The sequence below is a fragment of the Saccostrea cucullata genome, unplaced genomic scaffold, assembly GCF_032062105.1.
Source record: "Saccostrea cucullata isolate Sc308-1 unplaced genomic scaffold, CSIRO_AGI_Scuc_v1 ctg1671, whole genome shotgun sequence".
NCBI lineage: Eukaryota > Metazoa > Mollusca > Bivalvia > Ostreida > Ostreidae > Saccostrea > Saccostrea cuccullata.
Window position 1 is genome coordinate 39,904 of NW_026941209.1, and position 14,628 is coordinate 54,531.

The 14,628-nt window shown below is 32.3% G+C and overlaps 1 protein-coding gene across 1 annotated transcript; it reads right to left on the minus strand.

Annotated features, from left to right (window-relative positions):
* Positions 1-1,372: 1,372 nt before the first annotated feature.
* LOC134257430 (protein FAM227B-like) lies at positions 1,373-14,594 on the minus strand. The gene is made up of 16 exons (XM_062740049.1): positions 14,549-14,594; positions 14,058-14,227; positions 13,712-13,820; positions 13,380-13,520; positions 12,821-12,891; positions 8,902-9,003; positions 8,692-8,781; positions 8,370-8,468; positions 7,562-7,666; positions 7,155-7,281; positions 6,761-6,895; positions 5,477-5,748; positions 4,901-5,055; positions 4,469-4,546; positions 4,084-4,234; positions 1,373-1,431 (listed from the first exon to the last, which is right to left on the minus strand). Exons 2-16 carry the CDS (start codon positions 14,208-14,210, stop codon positions 1,408-1,410), a joined length of 1,812 nt encoding a protein of 603 aa, XP_062596033.1. The 5' UTR covers positions 14,211-14,227; positions 14,549-14,594; the 3' UTR covers positions 1,373-1,407.
* Positions 14,595-14,628: the final 34 nt, after the last annotated feature.

Here is a 14,628-nt window from a genome sequence, read left to right on the forward strand (position 1 = left end):
GGCATTTCAATGAGGCAGGAGGCAATTCCATACAAACTATAATTTTATTTTTGCCTAATGAAGAGAACTGAAATAGTTGATTGTGGAATGAATTAATAAGAGGAGACAACTAAATTCAACTCAACTGTTTTTTATTCAAGCATGTCAAAACTTGCACAAGACAGTCACAATGTATACATTTTCAATTAAATCTATACACTATACATATTATTTTATGAAACATATAAAAAAAAACAATGTTATATAACATGAATCGCATAAATTTGTGTCAAGTTAGGAGTTATTTCCCTTTATGAACAGAGTTTTTTTCCTGCATCACTGGGGAGATATTTCCCTTAAGTTTATAAATATGGAGTTATGTTCCCTATCACTGGGAGTTATCTCCCTTATCACAGTGTTTTGGTGGGAATCTCTCTCACTCCTCCTCCTCCTCTATCCAGAGGTCCAGCATAAGGAGAGACAACGGTCACGCTTAAAAAAGTAAGTACAGGATATGAATTAAAATCACACACAACAGAGATGTTTTAGGTCTCCCTGGTATTGGAGAAGAAAATTTAACTGATTGTTTTACAGAAATAAACAATATATAAAAACAAAGCTAATTCATATCTGAAAAGAAAGTTGCTGTATATGTTCTTTTCTTATAAGATTTTGAAAAGTAATCACTATGAACTTATTTATTTTTGCATTAAAAAAAAAAAAAAAAAATGTGCCAAGTATTATTTGCATTAAATTTTGGAATAAACATCAAAAATTTTGATGTGCATATGATGTGCCTAAAGTTCTGACATTTTAATAACACAAATGCAAAGTTTGGTGTCTGGAATTAAATGTGAAAAGGTGCATGACAGTGATAAAGACTGTAAGTGGAATTTCACACACAACAGTAGGTGATTGTGGCACTTCAAACAATGTAAGGGGGTACATGGTATAGAAACAAATTGAATGTAGCTGCTGTAAATTGTATTGATATGATGTCACATGCATTTCATACTGGTAACTGAAATATGACTCAATATTATCAAAAGACTTATCATTTTCAAAATTAAATTAATTCAAACTTCAAGAAAATAATTTTAAATACTATTTGGTATGAATAAATGACAATGTAGACATGCAGCTGAGAATTAAAATATGTACATGGTGATGAGAGATTTGAATTTCTTAATTAAGTTGTATTAATACACCATTGGGTGAATTCATTAAATTTTGTAAGTTAATTCTTTTATTTTTGTACACATGCTGAGATATAACAATGCATTATATAGATTGCCTTGATTTTTAAATAAAAGTGAGAACATGCAAAACAATAACAGATAAAAATCACACATTCGGTGTTGTTGGGTGCTCAGGGAGGGGGGTGGGGTGTTGATTACATAAAGAGAAGCAAACACACACAGTTAGCCTTCATACCTCTACCACTTTCATGTTCTGTAAGCAACATAACATTTACAAATTACTCTAGACAAGTTAGTAGACAGCTATTGTAAACAATTACATTTATTGTAACACAGAATATAGGCATAATGTAAACAAGAGGCCCATGGGCCACATAGCTCACCTGAGCTCTAAGGGTAGGAAAAAGTAGAAAATGGCTTTTTTAAATGTAAAGTTTAAATCCAAAAGTAGTCTCATGACCAATCATGGATTTGCTATTTTTTAGAGATTTTTAAAGAATTTTCCTATATATATCTTTAAAAACTTTGGTCGGCCATTTTGGCCCCGCCCTACCCCCCGGGGTCATGATTAAAAAAAAATTGAATCTACACTATCTGAGCATGCTTCCATATAAATATGATGAATTATGGCTTTGTCATTCTTGAGAAGAAGATTTTTATGAATTTTCCATATATTTCTCTGTTAAACATCCATCATACCCCGGGGGTCAATTTGGAATCTACACTACCTGAGCATGCTTCCACATAAATATGATGAATTATGGCTTTGTCATTCTTGAGGAGGAGATTTTTAAAGAATTTTCCTATATATTTCTATGTAAAACTTTGGTCGGCCATTTTCTAAGGGGTCATGATTTGAACAAATTTGAATCTACACTACATGAGCATGCTTCCACATAAATATGATGATTTATGGCTTTGTCATTCTTGAGAAGAAGATTTTAAAAGAATTTTCCTATATATTTCTATGTAAAACTTTGGTCGGCCACACCCCCCGGGGTCATGATTTAAAAAAAATTGAATCTACACTATCTGAGCATGCTTCCATATAAATATGATGAATTATGGTTTTGTCATTCTTGAGGAGAAGATTTTTATAGAATTTTCCTATATATTTCTCTGTTAAACTTTGGTCGTCCATTTTGGCCCCGCCCAACCCCGGGGGTCATGATTTGAACAAACTTGAATCTACACTACCTGAGCATGCTTCCACATAAATATGATGAATTATGGCTTTGTCATTCTTGAGGAGAAGATTTTAAAAGAATTTTCCTATATATTTCTATGTAAAACTTTGGTCAGCCATTTTGGCCCCGCCCTACCCCCCGGGGTCATGATTTAAAAAAAATTGAATCTACAATACATGAGCATGCTTCCACATAATTATGATGATTTATGGCTTTGTCATTCTTGAGAAGAAGATTTTAAAAGAATTTTCCTATATATTTCTATGTAAAACTTTGGTCGCCCATTTTGGCCCCGCCCTACCCCCGGGGGTCATGATTTGAACAAACTTGAATCTACTACCTCAGGATGTTTCTCCATAAGTTTCATCTTTCCTAGCAAAGTGGTTCTTGAGAAGAAGATTTTTTAAATATGCCACCAAATTTTTTAAATCTCCCCTTGAATGAGGGTGTGGCCCTTTATTTGTACAAACTGTATCCCCTTCACCCAAGGATGCTTTGTGGCAAGTTTGGTTGAAATTCGGTTCTTGAGAAGAATCGAAAATTTTTATGGACGCCGGACAAAATGTGATCAGAAAAGCTCAATTTTTAAAATAAACATGAAAATATAATTGAATGGGGAAATTTTTGCAATGAGAATAAAGTTTTGCAAAATTATCATCACATGAACTGAGGTATATAGTACTAAACAAAAAAAATCAACATTTTGTAAATTCAATATGTTCTGGAAAAATAACCATTCTTTAACACTGAAATATCAAAATTTTATGCTGTATACGTAGTTTTAAAATATCCATTTAATATAGCACTGAATAAGGATTTGTGCGGCTCACAATTTTGATAGATATCAATATACAATGCATTTTTTTTTTTATAAAGGTGATTCTTAATTTTTTGACAAATTTAGATTTCATTAACCATTCAATTGTGAAAATAAATGCATGAAATCATTATTAAACAAAGTAATTTTAAAATCTTAAAAAGTGCAGTGTCAAATTCCTCTCTGTCATTATCAAGTGTATCACAGATTGAATTAAACCTCACTTAAAGTGATAATAAGTGGTGTTTTTTGCCATCTATTCATTATGCTCTATATAACATACAAAAAGTTCAATATTCACTCTTTCAATGTGATTTACATCTTTAAAAATGTTTGAAAGTGACTACATAATAATTCATTACACGTGACTACACAATAATTCATATCATGTGACAGTGTCAGATATAATAAATGTCTACAAAACTCTTTAATACTTTGTTTAGTTTCCTCAGTAAAATGGGATCTTTGTCGTCCTGTTAAAGCAAGTCACAGAAAACCATAGAAACATTTAGCCTTGTTTTTAAAAACATTGAATTTCACAGAGTCCTACTTCTACAAACATAGGTGTTCGTTAGGTAACTCAGACAACTACTCTAAAACATGTACACATCATACAAAACAAAAAACACTAACCTCCCCACCCATCCCTTAAAAAACACTAATCCCCTCCCCTTCTCCTTTGAAAAAATCCAAGTACTTTTATCAAAAGTTATCAAAAGAATTAATTCACAAATTGATAAACTCTTCTTAACCTTTGCAATGAAATGTCATATCACTTTAAAGAAGAGCTTTATGAAATTTGTTTTCTACAATATTGATTCAGATTTACTTTGACATTCTCTTCCCATTTTTGATTCAATGATAAATCCTCCAATGTAAACTTGACCTGGTCAGTTCTTACCCTAATGGCCATGATCCGTTCGCTGAGTATTTTAATGTCCAGCGGGTTCTTGGTCATCATCAGTTCCCGCGTAATGTTACTTATCTCACGGTTTGTCTTGATCCTCTTCCTTTCAATCTCAGCAATGTCTTTATGGGTCTGATCGCAAATCCTACAAAAAAATCAATTTGTATCTTAAATAATTCAAACAATGTCCTTAAAATCTGATCACATAATCCTTTATAACAATCAAGTTATATTTCCCAAATACATGTAATTTAGGATGCAGAAATATTAATAAGTGTCTTCAATTTCAATTTAATTAAAAACTTAGATTTTCACAAGATGATATAAAGAAATTGTCCTAGAGAATAGGTCGATAAATTGTTGAATTGACTATACTGACTTTTCGTATTCCTTCTTTAGAGCCTCAGACATGGCCTTACGAGTCTCTATCAGCTGTTTGTAAGTAGGACCTGGAGGAGTGTGCGAGTTAAGGCAATAATTCATCCAACTTAAATGTTCTAATAATTATATCAACATCTATCATTGCCACGTATCACTAGAAAACCTTAAAGATGATTCAAATTTTGTGGAAAAAAATTTTTATTATAATGATTGAGGTCTAAAATACCTATAGTGTCATAAAAGTATTCAGTGAAATTCATATTAAAATTATATTACAAGTACTTGTTAACAGATTGTTTTTGATTGTTTTTCTTAGCATAGAATTCTAAATTTTTTAATTCCACTATCATATAAAGCAATGCTCAAATTGTCAAACTGATTTAAACAACATTCATATTGACTAAAATTCAGTCATTTTGAGAAAGGATATGGCATGGCTGATATCTCGGTCCTGCGGACTTTTTTGCCGGGTTGTTTACAGTCTCGGAGTTGTCGTAGGTGGAGGTAGTGTGAAATCAGTGGACTGCGACCGCTCGTGTTGAAGAGGACTCTCTCATACTCTGGTCCAGGTCCCAGCTGGTGGGACTAAAAATAGAACAGTAAAATGATTGTTAGAGGAACTTAGAGAGCACCTCATAAATGCACTGAAACAGATGCAGACATTTACTGATACAAATGCACAGTGTAGCAAAAGTGGTCCTTTATTTTTGCACTTAGGAAGAGTACTTTGAAGCAAATCCTCATATCAAAAGATTATTTTAGATGCAAAGTTGTATGTATTCAATTTGACCATAAGTCATTTGCATTAAAAAATCATCTGAATACTTGTGGATTTTAAAACAAGTAATTCTGCTTTATTTCAAATCACTTAAAATAAATGATTGCAGTTCTTACAACTAAATTTAAAGCAAAATTAATCCAGAAAGTAAGAGATGATAATAAGATTTTTTTCAAAACCAACCCCTTTTTTCTACTGTAAAATTGTTGATTTCATGCTAAACTCTACCTCTTTTTTCTCCACCCTGTGAGATGCAGTGCCACACGTGGCCAATCTAGAGGTGGACCCTTGAGACAGCGCAGTGGGAGGGATGTTAAAGTTGTGGGAGGCTATAGACAACCCATTTGTCATGTTGGTGAAGTTTGTCATGGTGGTCAGTTTGGTCATTTCTCGGGACACATTCTGGGGGGTGGGGCTGACAGAGGAAGGTGGCCCTGTGTGGTTCCCACCCAGAGATGCCATCATTCTGTTGAAGGAATCCATGTCCAGACTCAGATTCACTTAAAAAAAGGCAATATAATTAGGATTAAAAATTATTTAAAAGTTATTCAGTTTGTGAATAAAATGTACAATGCAAATTTATCCAACTTAAAGCTGGACATTAATCCTGCATTTTAGGCAAAATGTTTTAGAATATATTCGGAATCTAAATGACTGCCTTTTGTAATTTAGAAAACTAGTTTGGCGATAAAATCATGGAAATAGTAATTAGCTAGAAATATCATTTAGCGTTTCTATTCTTATTATTACATGTACCTGTATACAAAAACATATTTCTGATTAAAAATACTTCAAGTAATTTTTTTAATGTACAAATTCGCTAAAACAATATGTGCAGTTATGAAATAAAGACAAGTACATAGGTGTGCATTTAAATCTGCAGTTCTGCTATTGAAAAAAAACAGTTCGTCGTGATATATTGCCGATAGTAAGTAAAATGAATTCTTGAATAAATGTATTGTTTATGGCAACATTGTTAATTAAACATTCACAATTTATACCGTATAATTATTTTTTTCAGCAAACTTTGCATTGTTTAAAGCAGAGACCATCTAAATAATATAGGTAACAACGGTTTTAATCCTGACTAAACAAATTTTATTAAAGAAAACAAAATTATTATAACAGTTCAAGTTAAAATTATTGTTTATTTAGTTCTTGTTAAATTACTTAATTGCTTGTACCTTGTCTGCCTTTGCATGCTTTACAACAGGGATAGTGAAATTTTTGACCACACGCACCTGTGGCCATTTTAATTGACACTTAAAAATGGACGTTTGCTCTCTTATGCGAATTTGGCGTTATAAAGAGAATTTTATATAGCAGGAAAAATGGGAAATCATATTGCGAAAATGGCGATGAATCGAATGGCAATAATTTGAGAATTGACTGTAGTCAGGAAAAAAGATAATACATTTGTAAATAGTATTTAATTTTTTTCCTGCACTGATTTTTGCTGAGTTTATCCCTAATTACACTAGATGTTAACAATTCTATACACAAGTTCCTTACTTTCTTTATTGAGAGCGGCTGCCTGCATCAGTTTTGTGGTTGCCTGGTTCGATTCCCTCTCCAGTCCTTTTGGTGCTTTAGCCTCCATCTTTTGTATGTTCCATGTTTTCCAGGTTCCAGGAACAGGTTTTAATCCTACAGAAAATTAAAAGTTAAAAGTAACTGTTACAACAATTGACAAGGCTTAACTGACTGCATAGAAATTCTCATGCAACAGTGCTTTGTGTGGGTAAGTTTGTCTTTCGCAAGAAACGTATAGGAGTGACAATATGCTCTTTGCGAGGGGATGCTCCAATTTGCAGTCAGTGCCCTTGTTCCTTGTTAAATTTATGAAATCAAAGAAGTATTATTCTCTATAAAGAAATTATTTTGTGTTTTTTGCTATTTGACTTGCCTGTAACCCACTCATGAACGACATTCAGTAAGTCTTGTTTGAAGGATTCATCCATTTTAGCATGGGATTCTGGGAATGCTGTCCAGTAAGCCATGTAGATAGCCTGAGCAAGGCAGTCTGGGTATACCTACAATACAAATGTTGTTCTTAAATCTTACATCAAGGGTAAAGCATTTCACAGCAACTAGCTCAGATTGTAGATTAAAATACAACATGTATAAGAACTTCATGATCAGCTATTTTATTTGAATGTACATTACTGACTTTATCCTTTATCTAAATAGTTCCACTAAAACATTATTATACCGGTATATACACAGATATGGGTTATATTGTGTAATAAGTAAAATATTTATAATGTTATGCATCTTTTTAAAGTAATTAAATGTGACCTAGTATTTTCGTACTGAAAGAAACTTGTCCTTGACATCTTTGTGGATACTGGCAAACAGACCAACAAAACTGTCAGCAATTCTGTCATATAAAAGATTCTTCTCATCTTCACTATGTCGCTGGAAAGGAAACAATATTCTTATATGAGTATCTGTAATTGTATTCCATTATAAAACTTATCAGAAATATTATAATAATAGTTAAATGTGATGAAAGTGAAATAATTTACATGTACATATTTCTTAATCTTACATGTAGATAATTGTAAATGAAGGAGTGGTGAGGACAAGGTCATTGAAAATATCAGGATAAAAAAACAACACAGTGAAATTGCTCTCAACAATATCTATCTTAGTAAGTGATTTAAGAAAAAATCAGACGTCTTAAAAATGAAAGTCAAGATCAACGGAATCAGAAAGTCACAAGGAAGGTCAAGGTTAAAAAAATATGACAAAGTTACAATGAGATTGTTCTTACCATTTATGTAACTTTGTACAAAATAGGGTATATTAAGATCAAGGTCACAATGAAGGTCAAGGAGAGAAAATTATGCCTCAGGTAAAAAGTTCTTACCAGCATGTAAAAATTACCGGTATGAATTTTTATCAACACATTTTTTTTTTTATGGTAAACTAAATTGCAAATGTGACAGATGGACAGAAAGAGGAAAGGATAGATGGACAAAATGCTAAAGCCATTATTTATGGCAGGGCATGAAGTTTTAAAAATTTATTTCTTGATTAAAATTTATTTACTAGCACTCTGCAATTTGTTAGCTTATATTAAGAAATAAAGACATTAAATGCTGACAAAAATTCTTACATCAAATCGGTTCAAGAAGAACCACCAAAATGTGTCCTGCATTACAGCGACCGAGGCCTCCGATAAAAACAGCTTCTTCCAGAACTTCTTAAACCCAGGCTACAAATAAAATGTAGGCCCTATACAAATTTACTTGAAACATTTAAGTTTTGGTTTGATTATTTAATTATATTATAAAAGGTTTTTAGCCATGGTGTCTCCATCTAGTTTGTTGATACTCACATTAGAGTTCTGAACCTTGGTGACCCTATATAGCTTGTAATAATACTTACATTAAAGTTTTGAGCCTTGGTGACTGACCCTATGTACATTTAATACTTACATTAAAGTTTTGAGCCTTGGTGACCCTATGCAGTATGACCCTATGTACAGTTAATACTAACATTAAAGTTTTGAGCCTTGGTGACTGACCCTATGTACATTTAATACTTACATTAAAGTTTTGAGCCTTGGTGACTGACCCTATGTACAGTTAATACTTACATTATGTTTTGAGCCTTGATGACTGACCCTATGTACAGTTAATACTTACATTAAAGTTCTGAGCCTTGGTGAATACAGGTAATGAAATCACAAGTAAATACAGTTGAGTACAGGTGCTGATATCACAGGTAAATACAGGTGAATACAGGTACTGAAATCACAGGTAAATACAGGTGAATACAGGCACTGATATCACAGGTAAATACAGGTGAATACAGGTACTGATATCACAGGTAAATACAGGTGAATACAGGTACTGAAATCACAGGTAAATACAGGTGAATACAGGTACTGAAATCACTGGTTAATATAGGTAAATACAGGTAATGATATCACAAGTAAATACAGGTGAAAAGAGTACTGAAATCACAGGTAAATACATATGATTACAGATACTGATATCACAGGTAAATACAGGTGAATACAGGTCCTGATATTACAGGTAAATACAGGTGAATACAATGGGGTCATCACATGTAAATAAAGTTACTGAAATCACAGGTGAATTCAGGTACTTTTATCATGGGTGAATACAAGTACTGACATCACAAGTAAATACAGGTGATTACATGTGCTGATATCACAGGTGAATACATGTACAGATATCACAGGTAAATACAGGTACTGTAATCAAGGGTAAATACAGGTGAATACAAATGCAGTCATCACATATGAATAAAGTTACTGAAATCACAGGTGAATTCAGGTACTGATATCATAGATAAATACAGGTGACTACAGGTACTGCTATCACAGGTAAATACAGGTGAATACAGGTACTGATATCACAGGTAAATACAGGTACTGATATCACAGGTAAATAAAGATGAATACACGTACTGTAATCAAGGGTAAATAACAGGTGAATACAAACACTGAATTCACAGGTAACTACAGGTACTTGTTTCAAGTGTAAAACAAATATTGTAATAACAGGTAAATACAGGTAAGCACAGGTACTGTAATCACATTCAGGTAAATACAGGTAATTGAATTACAGGTAAATCAGACGAGTTAAAGGTATATTTCTGCAATAAAAAATGCATGCTGAAAGACATGTAAATGACCTGGACTTAACCTTGATTTTCAATTTTTCATAATCTATATGTATGTGGTAAATAACAGGTGAATACAAACACTGAATTCACAGGTAACTACAGGTACTTGTATCAAGTGTAAAACAAATATTGTAATCACAGGTAAATACAGGACCCTTTTTATTAAGAATTAGTAAAAAAATTCATCCTTTTTTATTTCTAAATTCTACTAAACTATGCCCAAAATGTAGCAAAAATAGCATTAAGTCTAGGCAAATCAACTCTTGAGTTTCATTCAGTCTCTTGACACTTAATTGCTAGCTTCAAGACTACTCTGGCGAACTATAAATTAATTTATGCAGCATCATGTTTCATTTAAAATAATGAAAATCCCATGGAACGTGATATTTCTTTGTCAAACAACAAAAATTTGACCCCATGAAAATAAGTAAACTTACAATATATTATCATGGGATGAGTATAATTAAATTGATCATGCAAATTTTTAAATTATGTACATGCAAATTGTTATACACACAGGCACCAAAAACAACATTTTCTTGCATGCTACATGAACCAGCAGTTAGGGGAATGACTAATGATTGATTAAGTGATTCATAGATAATACAAGTGAATTGTTAATTGCAAATGACTTCTTAGTATTCCATATGAACCAATTTTCTATTAATATTGTTATAATTATACTACTATAAATGGTTAAGCCAACACCAAATTAAACTTTTTTTTAAATATTTTTCCCCAAGTGAAAAATAAAGTGATACAAATTGGACCATGTGAAAATTAACGGAAGTGCTAATTATGTTTATAATATTTAGGTCATACTTAAAAATAATATTTGCTTGCCCTCTCCAACTCTGGGTAAAACTATTGGGTTGGTAAGTATAGGTGGGGAAAATCTTTTTTCCACAAAATTTCAGCATTTTTTTCAACATTTTTGTTGAAGAATAAAATGAGAAAAAGAATCTGTCCTGGAATGTAAAAAAAGGTTTTGAGTCATGTAATTTTTAGTCAGTTATTCTGGAGAGGGCAACCAAATAATTTTTTTTAAAAGATGGCCTTAATATAATATTATACCGAGTCTTCTTTGTTCTGAAAACAATACATAATCATGCAAACTTTGTTAGTCCACAAAAACACTGATTATTGACTTAGAGGCACAATGACTAAAAAGTTACTTGAAAGCTTTTAACCAGTTTTTAATTTATATTTGATCATGAATTACTATTAAAAACAATACACTTTTTAACAATGACATGATAAAATTACAACATTTGATACATTAAGTTAATATTTCATGAGATTTAATTTAGTTTTTTATTACACATACAAGTAATGTTAATATTTTTAATATAATATTAGCTTCACAGCATTACATGCCTCGATATATATACATTGTATTGTTAATGGTACTCAAGCTAGTACATTTTACATGTAATTAACATCAAGATGTGAATAGGACCTAGCACGCAATATATGGAGAGGGCTTGTTAACATACAGTAAAATTACTTTTCTAGTGTGTAAATTTAAAATGATAAAGTGATTATGAACACCTTCAATGTAATTGTTTTTCATTTCTAGATATGATGAAAGTTAATTAAGCGTTAATTACTAGATCCATACCGTAAATCTGGAAATTTTTACTGTAGATAAATTTTTAGCAAATTTGCGCATGCATTGCATTATATTAAAAACAAATCAACATGTGAAGAATTTTTTTTGAACTCGTGTCTTTTTTAACTCAGTGAATAGGCGTCGGTAAGCACTGGTCATTTTTAAAAGAAACCTGTTTACACTAGTCTACTATATAACTACAAGTTAATTACCCGTGCGTGTAAATTGTCCTCATTATATGCCATATCGTCCGATGATTTGACAAGCACTGAGGCGGTATGCCCCTTTTTAATTATTTTCATCAATTAATTTGCCAATAAAGACAGAACTGTCATTTTATCTAACGGTGTATCAACACGGGCGATAACTTAAACTCAGTGTATTTACTAGAAAGTTCCAAATGTAAACGCGGCGTGTAAATTTTAGGTGAGAAAAAACCAAACCCTGAGGAAATTAGTTATATTTTTTCTTCAATTGGATTATTCTTAAGGTTAAAAGGCAACCTCTAAATGTTTGTTATAATTGATTTAGATCTTTTTTCAGTGCAAATCCTTTTGTATTTTTATCAAAATTGTTTAGGCTATAGTTACGTTTCAGTATATTGGTGGTTTAACTGGGCTGAAACATAACCTGTTATGAAAATCTTCAGTGATTTTTATTTTTAGCACCAGTGACAATTCGCAAAAAATTGAAGCGTAAAAATTAATCAATAGCTTTTTGACTCAAATTCGCAAAAATAAATTGACGTAAAAATTTCCAGATTTACGGTATATGATTGATTCTACAGGTTTATATTTCATTTTTGCTGGCTAAATTTAGATAATTTACCATTATTACTTTTAGACGAGTTACCATTATGTTTAGGCTGGTAACCATTACGTTTAAGCTAGATACCATTATGTTTAAACTTATAGTTAATATTATGTTTAGATAAGTTACCATTATGTTTAGGGTATAGTAACCATTACGTTTAGGCTATAGTTACCATCATGTTTAGGCTATAGTTACCATTAACTTTAGGCTATAAGTTACCATCATATTAAGGCTATATTTACCATTAATTTTAGGCTATAGTCATCATTACTTTTAGGCTATATTTACCATTACATTTAAGCTAGGTATCATCACTTTTAGGCTAGTTACCATTATGTTTAAGCTAGTTACCATTACATTTAGGCTAGTTATCATTATGTTTAGGCTAGTTACCATTACATTTAGGCTTGTTACCATTACTTTAAGACTAGTTACCATTACGTTAAGGCTAGTTACCTTACATTAGTTAGACTAATTACACTTACCATGGTTCTTCTTCCCCTGGCACTATGGTGACTCTTTACAGCATCAGATTCAGCCATCTGGGTTATAAATGCTGTAAACAAAACCGTAACTGTAAACAGCATTTAGTCCTGACAAGTTAATCACATACTTCTTTATGACATGCAATGAGGAAATTACTTTCCCTTGTATATACAATTAATTCAGTTCAAATCATTTATTGACAACACCATCATACATTGGCATATAGTCATGAATACAACAATTAACAATTAACTGCAACAGACCAATGTGACTCTTCATGGAGTAAAGCAATAATCCCTGCATCGGAGATAGAAGATGAATAAAATATTTTAAGGCTGTGCCCCTCGAAGATAGCATATTTATATAGAATTAGTTTCTAGTATTTCCATATATTCCATTTGTTTCATCTGAGGCAAGTATGCTAGAGTATTTATAGAATAGAGAGCATACATCACTTTTCTGAAGCAATACTGTCTCCTATACCTTGGATGACTCTATAACTAATGTCCTTCTCCGGAAGATATACCTGGTCCACTTAACACCAAAGATTGATCTTACCTCGACTGACTCCATAAGGAATGTCTTCCTCACGTTGTAGTTTCTTCTCCTCGGTGACGACCTGATCGGCATAGAAACGAAGCTTGTCCTCGAGTTTATCCAGTCTGCCCTCCAGGTCCTCTAACATGTGTAGACCCAGGGCTGAAAGGGCAGCTCAGGAAAACATAAATCAAATAAAATTAGCCGGATTGTTCTGATCACCTATGTCCTTTTTCTGTTTAAATTACATTATATCTGACAGAAAAGTTCTCTTTCATAAGTATTACTAATTTTATAGCAGTAGTTTACAGCTTTTATTTACATTAGTAACTAAACTCTGGACTAAAGGATACGAGCAGACTCCCTTAAGATGGCTGCTATGTCTTCTTGACTCCCCAGTAGAAACGCCTCATCTGAGATATCCAGAGCCCCCTCTGAGGTTAATCTCTGGGGCCATTCCTCCTGTAAAATAAATATGATGGGTAGTGCATAAGACCGAGGTACAGGGGAACTTAGAGAATATGGAAACACACCAAGTTTTTGCGTCTTTACTCAGAAAAACCTTAATTATTTTGAATATAATTGAAAACATTATTGGTCTCAATTCACTTTATCTTACTACTAAAGAAACAGCCAAATAAAAAAAAAATGAAGGATCATGGAACTGAAATGAAAATCGGCCACTAAATTGAGATGTACCAGTCCTTCTGCATCCATGAACTCCTCGTAGTTTGTGGGTGGTTTGGGTTTCTTCTTCTCCTCCTGAACCACCCCCTGTTGTTTATCATCCTCTTTGGGCGTGTCGTACTGAGCCATGATAGCTGCAATACGGGGATCCATGACTGACACCATGTTTTTTTTACCCCTGGCTAAAAAACCCGGATTAAAAGGCATGATAAGCAGACGGTACAATATTTTACATGCATAAATTAGAATAGAATTTTAAAATTTCAAAGAAAAAAATATTAATGAAATAAATAAATGATACTGTAAAGTTCATGTTTGATGAAATTTGAACACAATGCTGTATTTGATAATTCCCGAGGAAATTCGAAATGATATTTTAATGTATCGTCAATATTTTATTGCTTTGTTTTGTATAAACCATTCCAAAATAGATCAGTATATATATTTAAGTGTTTTCTACAAAATAAAAACTTAATATCGCATTGTTCAAGCTAGATACTTACTATATTACATCTTTTCCGTTGTCAAGTACGCAAACTAATTTCCTTTGAGAGCAAAGCCTAGATGAGTTCCGATAAGCAGA

Excerpts from the sequence above, each read along its gene's own strand:
- LOC134257430 (XM_062740049.1), bottom strand. The coding sequence starts at position 14,210 with ATGGTGTCAGTCATGGATCCCCGTATTGCAGCTATCATGGCTCAGTAC. Across the intron at positions 13,821-14,057 it reads TCATGGATGCAGAAGGACTG|GAGGAATGGCCCCAGAGATT; the intron begins GTACATCTCAAT and ends TTTATTTTACAG. Across the intron at positions 5,749-6,760 it reads AGCCGCTCTCAATAAAGAAA|TGAATCTGAGTCTGGACATG; the intron begins GTAAGGAACTTG and ends CCTTTTTTTAAG.